Genomic DNA, 24,561 nt, shown 5'->3' on the forward strand with positions numbered 1-24,561 from the left:
TTTATAGATGGTGTTATGATGTTAAATTCAAGAGAAAATTTAATTATATCAAATTAATATAATAATTATAAAATATCATAACTTTTAATTTAATTATTAAATCGAATTTTTAAGTGATTCTACACATTTAATTCTATAAAAAATTTAATTGTGATAACCATCCGAGTCTAAAAATTTTTTATATTCGACCATGCAGTTGATATTTGAGTGTTATTTTCCCTTGGTTTTCATGTTATTTTTAGATTTTTAGTTATTTTTTTTTTTATTTTAAGATTTAGCTCTTTCCTATCATGTAAAAGAGATGTAAACTCCTAGAATCTAACTTCATTTGGCAAAAAAAATTGATATCAAATTAATCTAAAAAACCACCTTGGGATATCAAACTAAAAAACATTTTAGAATTTTTTTTTTTAAATATGATTCAATTTGATTTTATTTTTGGATTTGAAAAGATGAAAAAACAAAACAAAACCAAATCAAAATAATTATTTAAATTAAAAAGTTGAAAAATCCAATCACATCCAAGCTAGTAAGAAAAATCACAACTAAAACACTATATTCAAATAAAAAACAAAAAAAATCAAATTGTTTGGTTTGTACTGGTTATTCGATTTATTTCAATTAATTTCTTAAAAAATTCAATTTGTTTGGATTTTTTATATCAAATTAATCTAAAAAACCACCTCAGGATATCAAACTAAAAAACATTTTAGAAGTTTTTTTAAAATATAATTCAATTTGATTTCATTTTTGGATTTAAAAAGATAAAAAAACTAAATAAAACCAAATCAAAATAATTTTTTTAATTAGAAAATTGAAAAATCCAATCACATCAAAGCTAGTAAGAAAAATCCAGACTAAAACACCATATTCAAATAAAAAAACAGAACAAAACAAATTATATGATTTGAACCGGTTATTCTGTTCATTTCAATTAATTTTCTTAAAAAATTCAATCTGTTTGGATTTTTTTTTTAATCCCAAGTAAACCGAAGCAACCAATCCTCACCACTAACATCTACCATCAGTGGCTTAGATGCTTTCACGTGAAATAATTGCTGAAAATTAGAGGGTCACCATCAGAGGTCGTAATTCAGAGAGAGATGCTTTGTTCTTGGTTGCAGGAAAACAAATGATGCTTGAATCTTACTGTTCATAAACAGTCCCTTCATAAAGAAACTGTGCGAGCCGTGACTGCCTGTCCCATGTTCATACACCTTTTTCCAATTTGACTAAAATTCATCTGTGTGGGGCTGCGTTTTAGCTGGATGCATGATGCCTCCCAGCAAGATACCTTTCCTGAAAGCAACCTGTCGTGGCTTCTGCAGCTTCTGCTGCTAATTCTTTTCAACTACAAAAATTTCGTGGTGGATTTTTGTCACCTTACATTATCCAAAAATATGTTTTTTTTTCTTTCTAAGCATTCATTAAGAATACTTTGAGAGTGATTTCACTGACAATAGTATTTGCAGGCTACTTGCAGGTGCAGAACTACCCTCTGTGATGATAGCCATGGCACCCACAGAATTTTGAGTCCTGAAAAAGTATATTTCGACACCTATTTAATTACTTGAACTGATTATTTATTATACTTTTTTTTTCCTGTTATTTTCATAGGAAATTTTCAATGTTATTTACACAGGAAGAAAATTATTTTTTTGTCAATGTTTTCATTATTATTTACTAATTTTATGGTAGAATTAGCTCATTCAACACTAATATATATATTGATGATGGAAATAATGAAATGATAATGTAACTTGTTGCTTGCTTAAGCAACACCAAAACTTGTTATTACTGCGTTATGAAGGCAATACACCCAAAAACATTTCCCAGGAATGCATTACAAAAATCTAAAACCTTATAACAAAAAAATTATTCTAAAACTCGACTCACTGGATTGCTAGGTCAACCAGCGAATCAAAATGATATTATTTTGGACGGAGCTTTTAAAAGATATTCTAGCTCTAGTTAAGTCTCTTCATTAGTTAATCTCACAAAGTTACCATGACACGATCCCATCAATGTTTAAGATGGTTCGAAATAAAACTCAAGCCGAACCTCCGAAAGTAATAACTATGGAATTTTATAGCTATTTATATATATTATGTGGAAAGGTGGGGAATGGCCATCTGTGGTTTTATTCCATTGTATTTGTATGCTCAATCTGATACCAAAAAAATGGAGTAACTATCATATGATTACTTGGTCCAATATCTCTGCTAGGATTTATTCCAATATTGCCAAGCCCTCACACCACCACCAGACTGTCCAGAAAAAAAGCTTAAATGCCACTCGCCTTTTCCTTTTCCAACGACCTCCAACCACTTTCCAAATGCTTGCAAATGGCACTTTCAACTTTTTGATGCTGTTCATGATTCTTGCTTTCAAATCTTGGCTTGAATCTTAACCTTTTTTCATAACATATCGGGCCCAGACTGAGGTTTACAATCTCTGTAAAAACATTATTGCTCTGTTTTCCTGTTTTTTTATATACTTAATGGATTCGGTTGGATGACAACAGCAAGAAGCTGGAATAGCTCAGTTGGTTAGAGCGTGTGGCTGTTAACCACAAGGTCGGAGGTTCAAGCCCTCCTTCTAGCGGTTTTTTTTTTTTTTTTTAATTTGTTATAGGAATAAATTATAAATCACTCTCTATTTCAAGAAGTAAACTAAATGATAATTAAAAAATATGAAAAAACAAGATGATTTTTTTAAAATAAAATAATATTAAATTAAAAACAATCAAGGCTAGCTGATCGAAAGAATAATTGACTTGTTCTTAATAATAGAAAGACTATTTAATTAATATATATTTTTTTAAATCATGAAATTTAAAGACAGAATAATTCATCTTGAGGTCCACACAGAAAGCTATTTATCTTTGTAATTCTTTTTTTAACGTGAGAATTTTACAAGATACTGCCACGAGCTCCACCACATGTTGATATTGTCAAAGATGCTTTACACTCCCCTCACTTTAACACATGTCTCCTCAAAAGTCAAATTATGCCCTAGCTATGAGCTTACGTGTAAACAAATACTGCTTTAATTCCCTGTTATTCTCTTATGCCGTGGAACATCATCATAGAGTCCAGGTCCCAATTCCTTCACCAGCTTTTGAAAGTAATATAGCACATTTTTCATGTTTAATTAGCTCTAATTATATATAAATCCTGGATTAGTTTAATTAGCAGGTAAATTTAAAACCCGGATTATTATTGTTCCGGGTCGGATCCAATAATGTTTGGTTATGAAAGATGGGGCCATTTCACTATTTTGATTTGGTGTGGTGTTTATTGTTCAACAACAATGGATTGGAAAAGCACGAGCATTGAAGTTGCAGTCCACTCTTTCTTCCCCAAACCTCACGGCATGAATTCGAACCATGGCGGTAGACTCACGCTTGTATCCTGGCGATGTTTTTTTATTTATTATTAATATAGATATTTAAACAGCTTAAATATATCTTAATTAATTTTATAAATTCTAAAACTAGTGATTATTTAAATTTTCAATGATCTTAAAGGGATTCACACTCATATTCATTAGAGAACAAACTTAAAACTTGTTGAATTGAACTATCCCTTAGAACCTATGCTTATATATCATGCCATCATCCAATCTTTCTAAGAAGGAAGGAGTTAGTCTTGATAATCATCAAGTCAACCAATTCGTCAATCCATGGAATGCGATTTTCTGAATTATACATGAAATTGTTCAAAATATAGCAGAAGAATATATATATATATATAGGGATTAATTAAGATATAGATGTAAAGTTCTTATTAATTAGGGGGGCCTAATTCCGCCATTGAGCTATCATCAAAGTTATTAAAGCAAGAATTGGATAGCAAATCTTGTACACAATCGTAGTAGCTTTCTTGAGAATATGTCTGATTAACAATCTTGATGTGGTTGGCAGGGCGCAATTGGCCCCTCAGCCAGAATGAGTACATCAAATCCAAAAAGCTTTCGAACAAAACTATAGCCTATATATATATATATATATATATATATATATATTTTCAATTAATATACATAGTCTACTGGGTGATGAATCCACCGATGCTTTCTAAAGGCACAAAAGGGCAAAAAACAAAGCTAAAAAGGAGAAAAGATGATTCAAAAGGGAAGGCTATGAGGTCAAGTGACCGTAGCATATTGCTAAACTAGTGGTGGTGGAGAAAAAAAATATGGTGGTGGTGGTGATTGATAGAGTGGGTGACAGCCCCACGTGACTGTCCCACCACCACCACCACCACTCTTCCTCCCATCTCTCGTGCTAGCCAGTGGGCTTCTTGGTTGGCTTCAAATTAACGCTAACAGCCAAAAAAACCCAACCACAACAACAGAACCAACATCCACAGATAAGATAACACCACCCTCCCTAGCTAGCTCGCTCCAAAAAGTGTTGGGAAAAAGGTTAAGAGGTTACTATCATTAACTCATTTGACAAAGTGAACCACTTTCTTCGATGGCAGCATTGCCTTTGCCCACTAAAATCTAGCCCTACCGCCCTCTCCTTTCCTCCCTCAAATGCCAGTGGCTCTTTCTCTTTACTTGGTTGGCCACTCATAACATTACTGCTATCCTTTCATTTTCTTTCCCCTCCTCTAATGCTAGTGGTGACCTCTCTTCTTCTATCTCGCTCTCCATCTTCCTTTCCTCTTATGTCGTGTTCTTCAACTTGTGAGACGCAATGAAGGGCTGTTATATTCATGTTGGCCGCTAAAAAAAGGTAAGGAATTTGTTTAGCATGGAGAGAGATGGATAAAGAAACTAACCAAGAATGCCCATCTCTTCGCCCTAACAATTCCACCGCCGTCAAGGAAGAATCTCCAAGAAAAATACCTCGGGGTCCTGGTGCTGCTGGTGTTATTGTTACTGGAACTGGCGGCGGCGGCGGCGGGGACAGATTAAAAAGAGATGAATGGAGTGAGGGAGCTGTTTCGACCTTGCTTGAGGCCTATGAAAGTAAATGGATACTTAGAAACCGAGCTAAACTTAAGGGGCATGACTGGGAAGATGTTGCGCGCCATGTATCCTCGCGAGCAAATTGTACTAAGTCTCCAAAGACACAAACACAATGCAAGAACAAGATTGAGTCCATGAAGAAAAGGTATAGATCAGAATCTGCCACTGCAGATGGCTCCTCTTGGCCTCTTTATCCACGTCTTGATCTATTATTACGTGGAAATAGTGCGACAGCTGCTGTAATCTCATCACCACAACATCAACAACCATCAATCCCAGCTTCTTCTAATCCTCCTTTAATCTTGTTAATGGATCCAACCTTGGGGGTGCCACAACCGCCACCACCATCTATGACTACTCCTCCTCCACCACCACCTCCATCTCCTCCTCAAGTTATTGTGATTGCTCAAAACTCACATGGATCTAATGGTGTTGATAGGGGGCAAAAGGTCAGACAACAAATGCCTTTTCTTGTGATTCTCTTTGATACCATTTAATTATCCTTCACCAATGTATTTCTTTCAAGACAGCAAAACTTCTGATCAACATATTAAACTTGAATTTGTCTTACAAGTAGATTTTATGGACCACATATGATTGATCCCCAGTGAACTCCTAGTTGTCTCTTAGGAAGTTCAAGGTGGCATGGCTTCTGTAAATGTTGTTGACATAGTTTATGCTTTATGTAAAATTAAATCTCTAATTAAGTTGCGAGTACTGCCTCTTATGTGGCCATGAAAGATCAACTCTTAAGTAATAGTGATCATATAAGCTTCTAATCAACCTCTTGTTATCAGGAAGATGGAGTGGATACCAAGCTATCAAATCATGTCTCGGACAAGAATGCCATGGACGTCACAGATAGCAGCACTCCGGCCCTGTACAGTGATAAGAAAAAAACAAGGTCCAAGAAACCGAAGATGAGAAAGGAGAAAAGAAAATGGGGGAAAAGAGAAGAGTGGGAGATAGCAGATAGCATCCGATGGCTAGCAGAGGTGGTGGTGAGGTCAGAGCAAGCAAGAATGGACACAATGAGAGAAGTAGAGAAGATGAGAATAGAAGCCGAGGCTAAGAGGGGCGAGATGGACCTCAAGAGGACTGAGATCATAGCTAATACTCAACTGGAGATCGCCAAGCTCTTTGCCGGTGGCGGTAAAGGTGTTGACTCTTCCTTAAGAATTGGAAGAAACTGATCGGAGGATTAGCTAGCTAGTGGCAGCGTTGAACCTGATTATACACGATGATTATGTATAGACTTGTGATATGTATGGATTAATTAACACTGAAAATTAAGGAAGAGAAGAGAACCTTAGGAAGTGATTAAGAAAGGGTGAGGGAGAATTTATATCTTAACTTGAATATTTAGGGCAGCTAATTAATTATAATTAGTATTTAGCAGATTAAGCATGCAGAAGAGTTGCGGTAGGTAAAAATAATGCCCCTACCTCATTGTAATGTTCTCTTTTATCGAACAATGCAGTGTTTTATGTTCATATCGTCAGCTAATAATGGTTGATATATGTACGCTTTTATGATCAACTGAATCGTCATCAAGCAACTTGTAATCTTGTTTTATATATACTGGGATTACTACTCATTTTTATCTTGAAAATATTTTGAATTAATATTTTTTAATAATTTTGATTTGATAATATTAAAAATAAAAAATTATTTTAATGCATTAAAATTTAAAGTTTTTAATAAGAGATATTCAAAAAAAAATATTGGTGTGCATTCAGAAATTGAAAGAGTGCTTTGATTTGTTAATTAATGAATCCCATAAACACTTATCATTTTCTTAACTAAAAAAACAAAAGAAAACTATTGACACTAGAAGAGTTGTAATTTGTAATATGTAACATGAGATTATAATCATAGTTTTGAAACCCGGTCCAGTTCAGCATATCGACTTGAAACCCGACTCATTCAGGGCTGCAATCAGACCGGATTGAAAAAAAAAAAAAACCTAATATGACTTGGATTGGATCTAAAAACTATGATTATAACTATAATTATTAGTTTTTTAAAGGGTTGACTTTGAAAATCTTTAATATAGAATGTACTCTAAATTAATTTTTTTATTTGAAATAGAAAAAATAATAACTAAGCTAAAGTTGATTAACTTGGTGAATTGAAATTAAACTAATCTATCCAAATTCAGTCAGTATCAAATAATTTTTTTTAAAAAAGTTAAATTCAATTAATTTCATGGTTTAATTAATCTAATCTAGACATGTTAGCATTAAAGATATTTTTGAAAAACAAGAATAAAACAAAGTTATTTTAATAAATAAAAAAAAGATTAAAATGAATTCACTTTTGAAGAAATATAGTTCATTACCAAATAGGTCCATGGGCCTTGAAACAGGATTTTTTTTTTTTTTAAGAAACTCTCCTAAGCTTGAAAACAGGCATGTACTCAATCCTCACAAGTAATTAGTGAAATCCAACCAGCCAATCTAAGATAAAGTTTAGGTTATGTAACTTAAAAGTTGTTTTGATATTTTAAAAAAATCAAAATAATAATATTTTAATAAAAAATAAAATGTTTTCTAAAAAATTAATAAATTAATTGTATAGCTTTGATCGGATCAAGATCAATCAGGTAAACTAAATTTTCTGACCAGTTTACTTGGATATTTTATTTATTTATTATTTTTTTCTCAAGTTTTGAATTAATCAAGTTCTAAATTAATTCATTGTAGGAGTTCGAGTTTTGTAACGCCCACAAGGCCACAACCCCTTTGAGAAATATGCTCGAAGCCCATCATAGAACACAAACGAGGCCCATTCCTCTACAGGTGCAAGGTAATCCAATTCTCGAACGGTGAACATACTATGAAGCATCCAAACAACCCCAAAACCAAATCTCCAAAATCCTGCAAAACTTCTCTAAAACCCCTTTGCAAACTCTCTCCCTCCCTATCTCTCACAAATGGCCTTGCTCCAAACCCACTCACTTCACATAAGAACCCTACCATCCACCTTCAAATCACATTCTTTCTTACCTCTTTTTTCATCTCCTCAGTTTTCTTTCAAAACCCATCAAGAAAGTTCTCTTTTTTCTATCACTAGCACACCCAAGACGAGACCTTTTTCACTCTCTACACAACAAAGAAGACTTCTCTGCAGACCCCCTCAAGGAAAGTACATTAGAGAAGACTATCTTGTGGTATATACCTTTTAATTTTTCTTCTTCTTTTTTTCTTCCTTTCTATAATCTCATGTTGTCTTTGTTTTGTGTTGTTGGCTTGTTTTTAGCTTGTATTCTGCTTGGTTTCTGAGAAATGTAGGGAAAAGGAAACGTAATTCCATGAATTCTTTTTTTTTTTTTTAATATTGAGACTTGGCTTTAATTGTGTTATACCAACATTTGGCAAAGTGGTAAACAGAAATAAAGAGAGAATTGGAGATGCTAGTTTTTTTTCTAATGGCATTGTTTGCTTGTGGGATGTTGTTGAATTTTGTAAATATGATGTATCTGTTGTTTAATTGTGGGCGTGGCAGAAAAAGTTGTCAGCTGAAGAGATACAGGAGCTAGTAAAGGGAGAAAGAAAAGTGCCCCTTGTTATTGATTTCTATGCAACATGGTGTGGACCCTGTGTTTTGATGGCCCAAGAACTTGAAATGGTATGCCCCAAATCTTTATTTTGATGAGTTGGATGCTTTCTATTCTCAGTTATCTTGCAATTTCGTGCAAATTTTTTTTTTGTACCCAATAGGAATGGTTTTCAATGTTGGGATATGTTATGAGGTAGATATAGTTCTGGAATAGGTTTTCCATTTGTCAAGATGCGAATTTATAGGTAATGTCTTGCAAGTCCTATGATAACGGCAAGCCCAATTAGCTTGATAATGAGGCTTGGTTAAGTTGAGTTTAGTTTTAGTTTTGTAATGCATGTATAGAGTTAGGAAGTGCCTTCAAAGCCACCAAAGGTACAAACTTTTAATGGTGGATCATGTGTCCTACCATCCGGTCAAATTTAATGGACCATGACAGGATATCATTCTGTTTTTGGCTGGACTTCTATGAAATTCTGTCATGGTCCAGTAAAATTTGACTGGGTGCTACGACACATTCAGTCAAGCAAAGGCAAAGCCTCTATGTATTTTAGAAAGGGACTGAAGAAAGTGTGTGTAGAGTTATAGAGCACATGCAGTGATCACTCATAAGTTTTCTTGTTAACAGTCCAAATGGCATGGTGTTCCTTGTCAGGTGCCAATTAGAATTCTCAAAAAAGGTTTGGATTGCTTGATTCTCTGATAAGAAGAGATTGGATGGAGCATGTCAGATTTGATGTGGATATTTGATTTGAATATTGTAGACTTGAATTTACATGGTGCTTAATTTGCATACAAATAATGAGTTGGCTAGGAAGGTGCTCACAAGATTTGCCACCACATACTTAAATCTGGAGGGCATGTTGTGAAGAAAGGATTTTTATCAATTTCTGGATCATAAGAATGGGTTAGAAGTTCACTGCCAGGGATATAAAGGCAAGAATGCATTGGACAGTTTCAGGAAATCAAATTTTTGGAAATCCATTAACTTTTATTTATGGTGTGTGACTACACTTGTTAAGGCTTTAAGATTCTCCTTTTCAAGCGGATTCACACACTTTAAGAATTCCATAAACTTCCAAACCTTTTAATTCCTGAAGGCCATCTTTTGCACTTTCTTGCACATTATCTAATTGCATACAACTTGCAGCCCATGCATAGAATCCAAACATCAAGTCGAAGATAAATATTTCCAACATGTAGTTCAGGATAAGGAAAATGACCTCAAATCTTGTTAGAAATTCTACAGTAAAGACTAGTAGCGGAGAGTAGTAGATCATGCGGTGTGACCATTGCTATTTGAGTAATGAATGTGATACAATATCTCTTACCAAATAACTATATTTAATATCAGCTTAACGAAATGGAATCCTACCTCCTGCACAGTCTGCTTTGCAGCTGAGTCTGATTGATGAAAAAGTAGATAAGCAGATGATGTTCATGTTGTCTGCTGTTCCTTGCAGCCTTTCACTCACCGAGAACATGATGTTTGATTGTTTGCTCCTTTCTTGAAGCGATGCTTGTGGATAGCAGCACAAACTTTTTCTCTGGTTGTTAAAATTGTCAAATCCATCAAAACGTCTTCATCCTCCAAAAACTAAACTAATATCAGTGCCAGACGTGGTGTCCTTTTTACATGTATATTTCCATCCAAGTCAAACGGAGCTGCTTTATATATGGATTTCACTTGATTAATAATGTAATGTATGGAAATGACAGAGTTGTGATACTAGTGTTAATCGATTGCTTTCACCTTTGCAGCTAGCTGTGGAATATGAGAGCAATGTGATGATTGTTAAGGTTGATACAGATGATGAATATGAATTTGCACAAGACATGCAGGTACTTTTCAAACATCATTTTCATTTTCTTTTTTTTTTATCTAAGAAAAAAACCTGTAACACTCTGCTGCATGCACATTTTCTAGATGTGTGAATTCATGTGATCTTGTTAAATTTTAACACCAACCTTTTTCTTTGTGATGTTTGGAAATAACATTTCTTTTGCAATCAATGAAACCACAACTTATCTTCTAGAGACTTGGTTTTGCTCAGGTTCGAGGTTTGCCGACCTTGTTTTTCATTAGTCCAGATCCGAACAAGGACGCGATACGGACTGAAGGGCTCATCCCATTACAGATGATGCGGGATATCATTAACAATGAAATGTGAAGAAGAGAGGCACTGAATAGTCACAGAAACCCGTGATTTTTGTTGTTGGCGTTAGTTTACCTAATCCAGATCAACTGCTTGTTACATGTGCTGTATGTAATCTATTTTATATTTGTTGTATGATTTTGTAGAGATCTTTTTGCCCTAAATGAGATTCCCTGGATGGCGAGGATTTGTTTTTTATTTTATGTGCAAGTTTTTTGCTTTGCTGCATGGCGCCTCTCGTTGTTTTTTTTTTTTGTATTTTTCCTTTTCCATAAACAACTTTTCCCTGAGAAATTTTAGTTGGTTGTGACTTGTGATGATTTTTTTAGGACAACCTTGAAAAACACCCATTTATAGTTCCAATCAAACAGTTTTTTTTTTTTTTTTTTTTTGCGTCAATTTTACTCGATTTTTTCTTTTTAAAAAGAAAAAAAAAGTTCTCAATCGAGGCTGTTCATTCAAATTGTACTTTTTTTATAAATAAAAAAATAACTTCATTTTATAGGAAATTTATTTTTTTTGTTTAGTGATTTAAAAAAATCTTAATTGAGAAATCAAAACAGTTTGGAGATAGAACTGACAACAATTAATTTAGCATGTTCTTGATAGAATTTTATGATTTAACATGTATGAACTATAGTAAAAGATAGATTTTCAAATAAATTTAGTTTACTATTTCACCAATAAACTAAACCGATAAAATTAAGACAGCTAGATTATAAATCTGCCCTGTAAAACTAAAATTTCCTGTGGTAATAACTAGCATAGCGATATATTTACATGAAAAATTATTTACAAGCAAAAGGAAATATATAAATTGATGTTTCAATCAAAAGCACATGTCCCATATATAATTAATAATTGACCTTTCATTGAAAAAGTGAATAAAAAATATATTCCTAATCTTAAAATATATTTCCTCTCTGTCAAATATATTTGCTTTTATTTGGTTGTCTCATAAAGTGTTTCTTGAGAGACTTCCCGTCGTGGACTCGGACAAGCACAAGATTGTTCATGCAATAATTGTGAGTTCTTGTCTATATCAGTCGGTGGTAATTATATGAAAAAAAAAATCTTCATTTTAGAAAAATATGATCTTATAAATCTGCCCTGAAATTGAATAAGGTTCTTATTCATCAAATTTATATTTTATTAATAGAGAAATAATTCTGATGTATTCTTTGTTATCAAGAGATTTACAGTTCTTTTAAATATATTAAAAATCAAGGTAAATCAGAATCTTAAAAAAAAAAAAAAAACACAATAATCAATCTAAAATTAAGCTGAAAATTTAAAAATAAAAAGAAAGAATGACAAAATTAACTCAAATTACAATCTTTGGGATATAATTTTAAGGTTTTTTAAAGGCTGGTTATATCAAGCATAGCCTTTTATAGAACTGCAAAATTATAAATCAAGTTATAAATTTTTTTTATATCAATATATTTGTATGATATGACCAAGCTATTCTGTCTCATTGATCATAAAATAAATCCGTTAGGTGTGTCGAATGATTCATTGATGATATATCTATCCAATCTTCCGACCCGTCCACATGAAACTTAGTCAAGTTGTCTTCGGCAGCTTCCATATGATGAGTTGTCTTAGCTACTGGAAATGCTGCACTGGCAGAGCATATCTGTGCATTAATCGAAGTGTTCATCAACTCTTTTTCTTTCATTTTCCGTATGATTGGATACCTTATTTTCTCATCCGAGGAGTCTTCAGGACAGGGCCTCATATTAGGTTCGGAGGGGCCAAATTAGAAGAAAAAGATTTATGAAAAGCCAAGAGTTAAAATCTATTGATTTTAGGATTATAATTTAAAATTATTCAAGAGGGGAGACAGGGAAAATATTATTTGCCAAATTACGCGTCCTATTTTGTACTATTTGAAGCTGAATATTAAATTTGTTAAATTATTGTGAAGCTCAAGAAATAATATGTTGAATTGTTTAGATGGTGGAAAGGACACACTAACAAACTCTTTCCTCTTTTCAACAATCGCTCTTTAAAAATAAATATATACAACAAAAGAATCATTTTCTACTTAAATATATATATATCTTTTTTGTTTATGCTTAATTTTCCTTATAACAACTGAAGACAACGAGACTGCACTGCAAAAAAACCAAGGTGGGCAAGGAGAAAATGGCATCTATTTTAGCGATCGGCACTGCAAATCCACCCGACTGTTTCGGCCAGGCTGACTATCCAGACTTCTACTTCCGAGTCACTAAAAGCGAGCACATGACACAGTTAAAGGACAAGTTCAAGAGAATATGTAAGCAATACACATGCATGATTTCTCATCTTCGGATGGGTTTTGATCATTCTTTCCATTGCCAATCACACTGCTTTCACGAAGGGAAGAAGAGAGCTAGAGAGGACTGTACGTGGAGTGCTAAGAGCTCCAATATTCCATGCATGTCTTTCTGCCATTATACATGATAGCTCTGTAGCTCCCTTTTTTTTTTTCCTGCTTAAGTCTAATTACATCTGAGCAAATATTCCCCCCAAATGGCGAGGCAGGATTTATAGTTCAGAAACCAGAAATCTAGAGTCCTCGTAAAGGGTTACGTATACCTACAGGATTAGCTGATGCATGTAATGAAGTGAGGGTAGAGACGGGGCAAGTGGAGGCTCGGGTTCCTATAAAAAAAAATTATTTTTTTTAAGGTTATATTCATATCGTGTCCGTTATAAACAAAAAATAAAAATAAAGTGATATTGTAGTTAAAAATACTATATATTTTTTTTAAATAAGACTAAGAAAAATTAACTTTGATTCGAGGGATGCACATTAAAATCCATATAATGGGATCGAAGCCGATTTCATATATAGGTAACGTTACATGTATCTCACCGCGCGCTGATGTGCAGGTGAAAAATCCAAAATAAGGAAACGTTACATGTATCTCACCGAAGATACTATCATGAAGAAACCCTAGCTTAAGCACCTACGATGCCGCGTCTCTCGACGCACGTCAAGAAATTCTGGTCACTGAGGTATCCAAACTCGGCAAGGAAGCAGCATTGAAGACCATTGAAGAATGGGGCCAGCCCAAATCAAAGATCACCCACCTTTTATTTAGCACTTCTTCAGGTATCCATATCCCGGGTGCAGATCATGAGCTTACTAAGCTCCTTGGCCTTGAACGTTCTGTCAAGAGATTCCTGATGTATCAACAAGGCTGCTTCACAGCAGCCCAAGCCCTCCGCCTTTCCAAAGACCTTGCTGAGAATAACCCCGGGGCACGTGTTCTCATCGTGTGTTCTGAGAACATGACTGTTTGTTTCCGAGCACCATCTGAGACTCACTTGGATATTCTTGTAGGCTCTGCGATTTTCTCTGATAGTGCTGCTGCTGTCATTGTTGGGGCTGATCCTGACACAGCTACCGAGCGCCCTTTATTTCAACTTGTGTCAGCGGAGCAGTGTATTGTTCCTGACTCGGATGGTGGAATAGTTACGTGAAATGGGGATGTCCTATTACTTGCATAAAATGGTGCCCAAGGTTGTTGCGAAAGGCGCTGCGCAATGCTTGGTGGAGACATTCAGTGCACGATATGGGATCAAGGACTGGAATTCTCTGTTTTACATTGTCCATCCTGGAGGTCCAGGCGTTTTGAACAAGTTTGAAGAGCACATTGGCTAGACGAAAGATAAATTAAGAGCAACTCGGCACGTGCTAACTGAGTATGGAAACATGTGGAGTCCAAGTGTGTTCTTCGTTCTTGATGAGATGAGGAGAAGATCAGCCAAGGAAGGGAAAGCCACCACTGGAGAAGGATTGGATCCAGGTGTGCTGTTCGGGTTCGGCCCTGGCGTAACTATCGAGACCATAGTACTCCGTAGCTTCGCTACAGATTGAATGACTACTTGGGGAGCGGACTCGTCAAGAATACTGGAAGGATCATGCATGGTTAAGGTAACTCTGTGTCAGTTTTTTGTTTTTCAGATTTGATGATTCAATAAAGCATCTGTGCGGAGGATCCGGCTCCTGTGATAAGATCGGACTTCTCTCACGAAGTTCCTGTTGTTTTAGCATTTGTTATTTTTGAAATTGAATAAGATTTAATTATTATGTTATTAGAAGAGGTGGGATGCATCCCAGTGAGTTTCACTTGAATTTATTAATTTGATTCATGTTCTACAATGCCTTTGGAAAATCTCTGAAAGCCCTGCAATGGATTCTCCGAAGAACATTTCTTTCCGAATCGGCTCCCTTCGGGATCCTTTTTTACAACAGAAAAACCTTACGTTAACTAAACACAACGATTGATGGCTGTGTTAAGACACTAAACACAACGATTCTGTGAGAGAATGACAAAACCTTACGTTAACTATGTTGGGTATATAGAACACAACGTCCTCTGTATATCCATATGTTAGATTTTGAGCCAAGAGAGAAATCGAAGACAAAACTCGAGCGTTGCTCAAGATAGGATTGCAAGTTTAAACTCGAAATTTGAAATTGTGGATTATAATTGTCATTACAATGTTATAATCCATGTTTATATATACAAGTGAGATTACCAATTGCTATATATTTATCATTCTAAACTTAATTGTTTTATGAAAGACCCTAGAGACTTCCTTCCAATTCTTTTACTGAAAATTAACAATGCTTAGAACATATCTCTGGAATTAATAATGAAAGAAATCCAACTAAAACTTATATTTGCAATATTCTGGCATTACTTTTGCACTTCAATAAAAATATATTCAGAATGTTATTGAGCACACAATTACAAGAAATTTTATAATACTTAAAATCACGTTAGTTATTTCATAAAACATACTTTTAAAAAATAAATAAATACAAGTAGAAGAGAAATATTAGTTGATTATAATTTCTTTCATTCATTACTTTAAAAGAGCATGCATGATCCTTAACTAGCAGTTTACTAGGCAATAATAATTTAAATATGATAAATTGGCAATATTTGCCAAGATGGACCTTGTTTTTGAATAGTAAAATTATTATTACTAGTTTTTTTGTTTTTTTTTTACTTTGACTATAGACTCATCATCATTGTAGATTGGTATAAAAAATTTAATATTTTATCCTTATAACAAAAATAATTGTGTGTGGGTATGCTCGTGCTATTGGGGTGACATGCACTACATCATCTGGTGGCCAAACTCCAGTATTCATGATGACTTTGGTGCCGTTTGGTAATGCGGTAGGAACTGAGGTGCAGTCAAAACGCAATGTTAAGGTGTTTGGTTACGTTTGAAACGTGGGTTGAAAATGGTGGGACCCATCACCCGTACAGCTGAAGCTGTGGTTAGAAAAAAGTAGCAAGCAGCTGCTGCTGACCACCAGCAACCTCAAGTAAAAAAAATTCACCGACACTTTTTAAACATTAAAAAAACAGCCGTTGGATAATTAAAAAATTGCTACTGCTCTCCCAGCAAAACTCCTCTGTTACAATTTATTAATTCCAACGGCCTCACTTCTCAAAAATTCTCCTCCCCTCCTCCCCACTCATCCACTGTCAAAGAATTCAAGTTTCCCTATCTTGCCGTTCACTGTTCAGCATCCTTTCTTCCCACCTAGCAAATCCCTCCTCCATTGTTATCCTTTCTTGCCAAGCTCCTGAGCTGGTGAGGTTGCAGCAAAATTGTCCAGCCGTTGCCACTGTGTCCCTCCTCCCTGTCACATAAAAAACAGGGTGAGCTCACAAACAACACTCACGGCAAAAAAAAGCTATCATCTACTGTCAAATAAGAATTGCCCCTTCTGTTTTTCTACCCGAAATGGCTTGCCATGCGACTGATGTTGTAGATCCACATCATATAAAGGTATATCGCCATTTGTTTAATTTTGAAGTTCATCTGCAGCATTTTAATAATTTTCCCGTTTGTATTTCTTCTCACAATTTGTTCGGGATTGTTCATGTTATGCCTGCAGATCCGATTCACTTGAGAGGCAAAATAACAAGGGGACACTGAAATTATTTGGACAAAACGGAGACGGTTATGCAGTAGAGAGTATGTTTTCTGTTAAAATTTTACGCCTCCCTACAGATAATTATAGATATGTATATATGTTTAGGTGTTGTGTATTGTTCTGGGTTACAATATTTTATGAATATATTTGTGCTGTAAGGATTGTGAATTAAGCATAGCATTCTGCCTGCATTGATGCTGATATGGGAAAAAAAAAAAAAAGCAGGATGTCCTCACGTTCACAAAACAAGGACAAGTTATCCTTACCCACAGGCATAGAGGCATCGCTTTCTTGCCCAACCCCCCCAACCGTGATGATGTTCGTTATTTTATTTTTGTTTCTGTTTTGTTTTTTAAAAGTTAGAAATTGTGATATTGAGTGTCTCCTTGTCCATAGTGAGAACAAATGGACTTATATATCGCTGAGATGGAGATGGAGAAATGTCTGCGTAATATTGTTAATACAGCTTGCTCAAGCTCTTCAAACGAATTTCATATTAGTCTTAAAGAGGCCTTTGCTTGATATACCATCCCGTTCATTAATTGATGGAAGAAGTCCCAGATCATGCATTTTAATTATAGGAAGATGTTTGAATTTCAACTGTTAAATTAAGCTCTTGGAATGGTGCTTCTAGCTGAGAATCTGAGAGAGAGACAGAGAGAGATGGAGAAGATAACATTCTCGTTTTAGGTTTTCCAAAACCTCATTCCAATATTGCCAGTTCGGCTGGAAACTGAGTTAACAGCTAATGGATTTCAATTATAATTATGATGCATGAAGATTTGCAGTATTGATGTGTGCTGTTTGTTGGACACATGCATATGGTATGGAATGGCTAGAATTGTTATATAGAATGGTAATCACTTGTTATAGAATGTTATAATAAGATCAAAAATTGCTCCAGACATACAGCTTTTAATTTTAATTGTTCTTTACCGTAGTACACCATTGCATGTCATATACACTTCCTTCCAATATTACGCAAATGATTAACATATTATAAAAATGCATGATGTTTGCTTGCAAATATGTTATCCAAATAGGAATGGATAATCCAGAAACTATTGATAAAGCTGCTTGGAATAAAGAAATGTTGCATGTATTTTGTGACCTTTCCATCAAGGCCATCGACATGGGAATGAGACCGAATACGCATTTCGACAAGGCCGGTTGGAAATATTTGCAAACATCTTTCAAAGAAATGACTGGTCACGCATTCACAAAGACACAATTGAAGAACAAATGGGATGGCTGCAAAAAGGATTGGAGGATATGGACGAAGCTCATTTCAGAAACTGGTGTGGGCTGGAGTGCAGAATTAGGGACAATTTCTGCAAGTGATGAGTGGTGGAAAACCAAAATTCAGGTTATTTTGCTGCCTCTTTAATTTTTAATTTCTTTAAATATCAGTTTAGTAATTACCAAATATTTTAGACAAGCTGCATTAAATAATTCAATTTTTTCTGTGTAGGAAATAAGAGGTGCAAAAAAGTTTAGGCACGCCGGTATCGAACCGTCTTTACGGTTGAAGTTCGACAGAATGTTCTCCAACATTGTTGCTACTGGACAGTATGCATGGGCACCATCGGCTGGAATGCGTCGTGATGATAATGTTGGTGTTGCTGAGGATCCAAATGCCAATGACGAACAACCTGATTTGGAAGAAGGAAGCGGTGATTCAGAAGAGGATGGAATTCCAAATTTCACCGATGATGTGTGCAACATGGTTAGAGGGGTTAATATGTCAAGCAGTAGCAACACACGCAGCAGTGGAAAGAGAAAAGCAAGAGAGCTTGACGTTCAAGAAGGGAAAAAAAAAAGAAATTCTGGAATTGGGATGCAACTACTATCCCGGTTTGATCACATGGTTGACAGCATGTCAAACTGTAGTGATTCCACATCTATATGTAGAGATAAGAAAGGGTGTAGTATTCATGAGGTTATGAATGAGTTACACTCAGTAGAAGGCGTTCAAATTGGTGATGATTTTCATGCGTATGCTACTATGTTCTTGGGTACGAGGAGGAATAGAGAAATGTGGTCAACTATGGGTAGTATTGAAAACAAGATGAAATGGTTGCAAAAAATGTTTACACTGCGTAAGGCACCTTAGCCGGGGAGGTATATATTGATCCCAAATGCATGATTTTATAAATTTGTTGATAATATTATTATCTAAATTGTTATGTAACATGTTTTAAAATGTCTTGACAATTATGTATTTTTGCAGATATCTGAAGATGATAATCGGCCATACTTGTTCGGGATCCTATTTGTAATTTTAACAATTCTCATCTGACATGGAGATGCTATGTGCAAGTTCTATTTTTCAGTTATGGAGCAGTAATATTTGTTATTTTTATGCTAAGGACTGTATATTAAAGTATCGAAAAGTTGTAGTGTTATTCGATACGTGCTACGTATTTGCAATTCAAGACTTTTCTATGTATTTGTAATGCAATATGATGTGGACAATGCTTTTAGAGTTTACGAAATATGCATGCTTTAATGCAACTTGTAGAAAATGCAAACAATTGGTTGTTAAATTATCGACATTAAAAATTGGAATTATAAAGTATAGCGCTCGGAAAAGCCAATCATATATCCATTATAAAAGAAAAATCAGCATTTTCTTGGTTTTAGTTTGGGTTACAAATATAAATTGTAGTCTAGCAGCTTGTTAACTTATTAATTTATATTTCTAATTATACATGTGATGCGCATTACCGGTAAGGGAAAAAAATTATACAAAATATTATACATATTACGACTTCTAGCTTCTCATCCATGGCACCACCCAATTCTGTGAAAATTCTGGAGCTCTGCCAAGTTGCCCCAGCCTGCAGCTCAATCCTTCAAACACTGAGTTCACTCTCCCCCTCACTTTCATAGATATCATTTGGCTCAAATTCCCCCCAGCCGAGAGCATTTTCTTTTATGAACTCATCGAGTCAAGTCCTACTGTTTTCAAATCAATTATCCTTCCAAAACTCAAAAAATCACTCTCTCATGCGCTAGTCAATTTTCTTCCACTAGCTGGCAATCTCATATGGCCTCAAGATTCTCCTAATCCCATAATCTTATACACTCCAAATGATGCAGTTTCACTAACCATTGCCGAGTCCAGTGCAGAATTCGGTCGTCTCTCGAGCAATGAAATTCGTGAAGCTATCGAGTCACGTCCTTACATACCCGAGTTGTGTATATCTGACACTGGCTTCAGTTCTTGCTCTGCAAATAACATTGTTTCCTAATAAAGGGTTTAGCATAAGCTTCGTTACCCACCATGCAGTTCTTGATGGGAAAACTACGGCCATGTTCATTAAAGCATGGGTTTATATATGCAAACACCAAGAACTTGAAAAAAATGATCAACCACCCTTGTTGCCTGATGAGTTAATCCCTTCTTTTGATAGGTCAGTTATCAAAGATGTGTAAAATAGTTGAAAAAAAAATGAAAGGATTCAAAATACAATTCACATAGTTAGAGACTGTGATAGAACCACTCCTCCCCTTGCACGCGCACTTCGATTATAGAAGATAAGACGTGACAATGCTCCCTGCACTTGGGTTACAGAAGATAAAAGTAAAGATACAAACAATTGCAAGATTCAAAATATAATTCACATGCAAAAAACAAGCAAGTGGTACACTGCAAAAAACGAATCCTGCACTTGGGTTACTGCAAAAAACGAATCTTGCACTTGGGTTACTGCAAAAAACGAACGAATCCTGCACTTGGGTTACTGAAAAAAACGAATCCTGCACTTGTGCACTTGGGTTACTGCAAAAAACGAATCCTGCACTTGGGTTACTGCAAAAAACGAATCCTGCAATTGGGTTACTGCAAAAAACGAATCCTGCACTTGTGTTACATAAGAGAAAACAGCATAGAAAACGTGACAATGCTCCCTACACTTGGGTTTAAGAAGAGAAAACGTGATAATAGCTGGAACCAAAACGAAAAGGAAAAGAAGAATCAACCTCACATGCACCTGCAATGCATCATCACAAGTCCACCACCGGCAACCAAAAGATAAACATTGGCAAGATAAAGATGGCAGCATGCTGAGACAGAGATGCAGGGGAACACACTCATTGGCGTCAACTGCAGTAGCACCATCATCGGGAGAGAAGCAAGCAACATATTCTGGAGAGTGAGAAGAGCAGGAACAGAGGAACACCATCAGTCAAGTCCACCACCGTTCCCCGCCGTTCCCATCGCCAACCACACCTCGCGCCGCCAAGGGTAACGTTCTCTGTTCTTCACCTTCTCCATCGCTCGCCTGCTGATCACTTTCATCGTCTCCACTGTTCACGTGAAATGTGAACAGTGGACAATGTATATATATACTTTCATTTAACAATTTCTTTCAATATTTTTGTTTAGTGTACATGGGTCATTGTTGTCCTGCAGCATTCAGGAAGCTTGCGTTTACATATCTTGGAATTAAAGAGCATGTCCTTTTCAAATGCATAGAAGATCTCATTCAAAAGTCCTGTTTATTACCCCAGCAGAGGTCGCACAGCAGCTAAGTAGTAGAATATAATCGTGCAGGTATTACATCAAACATTGTGTTTTATTTGAAAAAAAAAAAATTGTTTGACATGATTCAAGTGTTTATTTATCTAGGATTATACATATGGAAGAAGCACGTTTAAATGCACTATTCAATGAAGCTCTTGATAATGATTATGATAATATAATGGATCGTGTTGTTGATCACATTCATTATCGTGGTGATGATGACAACGGTGGGTCGGGAGGGGATGGTGATGATGGTGCAAATGACGACGACGACAATGACGACGATGACAATGACGACGACGATGATGAGAATGATGATAGTGATGATGATGATGAATCATTTTGGAAGCGAGAATTTGATATGAAAAAGTTAGCTGTGTGCACAGCTGGGGCACTAAACATGTTTAGAATGCATGGTTTCTTACAATACAGGCATGCGTTGGTTAACTGAAATTTTACGAGGACATTGGCAACGATGTGTCAACATGTTTAGAATGGACACATCAACTTTGTTGAGCCTATGTAGTGATTTAGAAACAACGTATGGGTTGAAGCCTTCGAGAAGGATGAGTGTGATTGAAAAAGTTGCTATATTTCTATATACAATAGCACTAGGAGCATCGAATAGGGAGGTGCAAGAGCGATTTCAACACTCAGGAGAAACTATTAGTAGATGCATTAAAGAAGTCCTCGAAACCGTATGTTTGTTTGCGGCCGATGTCATAAAACCAGATGACCCGAGTTTTACAAGCACACCACGAGAAATTGCAATGAATCCGAAATATATGCCTCATTTCAAGGTAAGAAAAATATTTGTGTTATTATTGTCAGTATTCAATGCCAAGAAAATTTTATGCATGTTGGCATTATATTATAAATGTTTTTTTTTTTTTTTTCAGAATTGTATTGGTGCTATTGATGGAACACATGTGCGAGCTTGTATATCAACAGAAAATCAAATTCCATTTATTGGAAGAAAGGTGTTCCGACTCAAAACATAATGGCTGCTTGTAATTTTTGACATGCGATTCACGTTTGTGTGGGCAGGATGGGAAGGTAGTGCCCATGATACACGTATTTTTCATGAGGCCATTGAGAATAGAAATATAAACTTCCCTAAACCACCAGAAGGTAGTTATACAACATAACTTGTTATGTACTTATACATAAAAAATTTGGTTTTTATTTACTAATTACATGACGAATTTTGATGTTGTTTCTAATTACAGGTAAATACTATTTGGTTGATGCTGGATATCCAAATGAGTATGGTTATTTAGGTCCGTATAAAGGTGAGAGATATCACTTACAAGATTTTAGGCGTCGTGGACAACCTAGAAATCAGCAAGAAGTTTTTAATCGTGCACATTCATCGCTACGTAATGTCATAGAATGATCTTTTGGAGTATGGAAACAAAGGTGGAGGATTTTACAAAACATGCCTGCTTATCCATACAAAATACAAGTAGAATTTGTAGTTGCATCAATGGCACTACATAATTACATTAGAAGAAGATCGCATGATGATGTTGCATTTGCGGAATTTGATCGCAATCCCAGTTATGTACCTGATGACATTTTACCAGATGTTGTGGCACGCCCTGAAAGCATTGGAAACAATAGGCAAAGCAGGATGAATTTCGTACGTGATGGGATTGCAGATAGTTTGATGGAAGAATGAAGCATAATTTATATAACGTCTTCTTTGATTAATGATGTAATAGCAGTACTTAACTCTACAATATTTTATATTGCAAAACAAGAATATTCATATATGTCTTTTATAGTTATTTTTTTACCTCAATTGCAAAAGCTTGCTTGTATGGGATTATAGAACTTTTCATTAATGAACCAGTAATATAATATTTTTTTCATGTTGTAAAAAATTATTGTTGCGACCGGCACACAAAAACGTTCTGAACACGTAGAACAATCCAATTAAAAAAATTTATTATGAAAAAAAAAAATTTATATTTTTTGGGAACGCAGTTTGCACCGCATAAACGGTTACCAAAACACTGTAAACTGCTTTTTTGTTCAACCTCAATTTCAACCACAGTTTTAACCAAACACATATTTTTCCAAACCAACCTCAACAAAAAAGTACTTTTTTTGAAAACAGCTTTTTTAAAACCACAACCACAACAGCAACCTCAATACCAAACACACCCTTTAATTCTCTTGATGGCTTTTCCTTTCTTGGACGGCTCATGCAACCAAAATATCTAGGGTTTTGAGATGACAATCATTTTTTTTTTCTTTTTTATTTCGTCTCTTCCCCTTAATTTTAGCAACTTTCTTTATATATTTTTAAAGCAGCATTTTAATTTATTTTTCTTTTAAATTTAATTTATGTTCTTTTTATTACTATTTATTTTATTTTAGATAATCCATAAAATTAAAATTTTCTTTCAAAATAATTCTCCTTTTATTTTTTTTAACTTTTAGATTTGATTTTTATTTTTTTTTATTGTAATTTTTTAAATTACTCTCTTAATTAAATTATTTTTTTAATTGCATCTCTTGATATTTTATATCATTTTTTTAATTGAATTATTTTTGTAATTACATCAGTCCATATTTTATTTTATTTCATATCAGATTTGATCTTGTTGTTTTAATTGTAATTTGTTTTATTTTTTAATTATTTTTTATTAAAATATTTTTTTATATCCCTCAATATTTTTTTTTTTTATTCCATTTTTTTTATAGGATTATATTCATCTTATGTCAAGTCATGAGTTTTATATTTAAACACAACTTGACTTGAGCTAATTTTTTAAAATTAATTTATTATTTATTTATTTATAAATATTATTAAATTAATCAAGATTATTGAATCCTCTTATATTATATATTTTTCTTACTTTATAATAGCACGTGGCATAATACATGCCACCAATATAGTAAGTATTGTTACTTTGTTGATGGAAGAAGGAACTTGAAAGCATAGTTTTAAGACCCGGCTCGGTGGTCGGCCCGGTCCAAGCCCCGGGTTCCGGGTTTTGACCGGGTCACCGGGTCGCCGGGTCGGCCGAGTCAATTTTTTTTTTTAAATTTTTTTTTTAAATCAAAACGACGTCGTTTTAGTAAAAAAAAACAAAAAAATAAAATAAAAAGTCAACGGGTTTGTGGCCGGGTCTTGACCGGGTCTTGTCGGGTCAACCGGGTCCCGGGTCGACCGGGTCTGGCCGGGTCAATTCCCAAACGGGTTTTGGCCTTCACCCGGACCGGTCCCATGCCCGGGTCAGTCGGGTCAACCCGTCGGGCCGGTCCGGGTTTTAAAACTATGCTTGAAAGTAATATGAAAGTTGAGAGGGCCCATACGGAACACATGAAAACTCATGAAGGAAATGATACTATTTGCTAATGTGATGTAA

General features: G+C 35.0%; 3 protein-coding genes, 1 non-coding gene and 1 pseudogene across 5 annotated transcripts; all 5 read left to right on the forward strand.

Annotated features, from left to right (window-relative positions):
* Window positions 1-2,530: 2,530 nt before the first annotated feature.
* Window positions 2,531-2,604, forward strand: TRNAN-GUU (transfer RNA asparagine (anticodon GUU)). Its single transcript has one exon. It is a non-coding gene; the product is annotated as a tRNA-Asn (tRNA).
* Window positions 2,605-4,189: 1,585 nt separating this feature from the next.
* LOC118061247 (uncharacterized) lies at window positions 4,190-6,470 on the forward strand. Its single transcript, XM_035074671.2, has 2 exons — window positions 4,190-5,426; window positions 5,775-6,470. The coding sequence occupies exons 1-2, from the start codon at window positions 4,770-4,772 to the stop codon at window positions 6,168-6,170; spliced, it is 1,053 nt and encodes a 350-aa protein (XP_034930562.1). The 5' UTR covers window positions 4,190-4,769; the 3' UTR covers window positions 6,171-6,470.
* A 1,360-nt stretch (window positions 6,471-7,830) lies between these two features.
* Window positions 7,831-10,892, forward strand: LOC118061258 (thioredoxin-like protein CITRX, chloroplastic). Its single transcript, XM_035074690.2, has 4 exons — window positions 7,831-8,149; window positions 8,485-8,607; window positions 10,300-10,380; window positions 10,593-10,892. The coding sequence occupies exons 1-4, from the start codon at window positions 7,913-7,915 to the stop codon at window positions 10,707-10,709; spliced, it is 558 nt and encodes a 185-aa protein (XP_034930581.1). The 5' UTR covers window positions 7,831-7,912; the 3' UTR covers window positions 10,710-10,892.
* Window positions 10,893-12,845: 1,953 nt separating this feature from the next.
* Window positions 12,846-14,568, forward strand: LOC118061263 (chalcone synthase-like; annotated as a pseudogene).
* A 1,533-nt stretch (window positions 14,569-16,101) lies between these two features.
* Window positions 16,102-19,063, forward strand: LOC118061254 (uncharacterized). Of its 2 annotated transcripts, none has more exons than XM_035074687.2 (5): window positions 16,102-16,505; window positions 16,615-16,694; window positions 17,697-18,019; window positions 18,125-18,774; window positions 18,884-19,063. In XM_035074687.2, the coding sequence occupies exons 3-4, from the start codon at window positions 17,699-17,701 to the stop codon at window positions 18,764-18,766; spliced, it is 963 nt and encodes a 320-aa protein (XP_034930578.2). In that variant the 5' UTR covers window positions 16,102-16,505; window positions 16,615-16,694; window positions 17,697-17,698; the 3' UTR covers window positions 18,767-18,774; window positions 18,884-19,063. The 2 variants fall into 2 exon arrangements, with proteins under 2 accessions (XP_034930578.2, XP_073265199.1); XM_073409098.1 differs by having other exon boundaries at window positions 17,777-18,019.
* The last annotated feature ends 5,498 nt before the right edge of the window (window positions 19,064-24,561 follow it).

This window comes from Populus alba, chromosome 1 (genome assembly GCF_005239225.2).
Source record: "Populus alba chromosome 1, ASM523922v2, whole genome shotgun sequence".
In the NCBI taxonomy this organism is placed as follows: Eukaryota; Viridiplantae; Streptophyta; class Magnoliopsida; order Malpighiales; family Salicaceae; genus Populus; species Populus alba.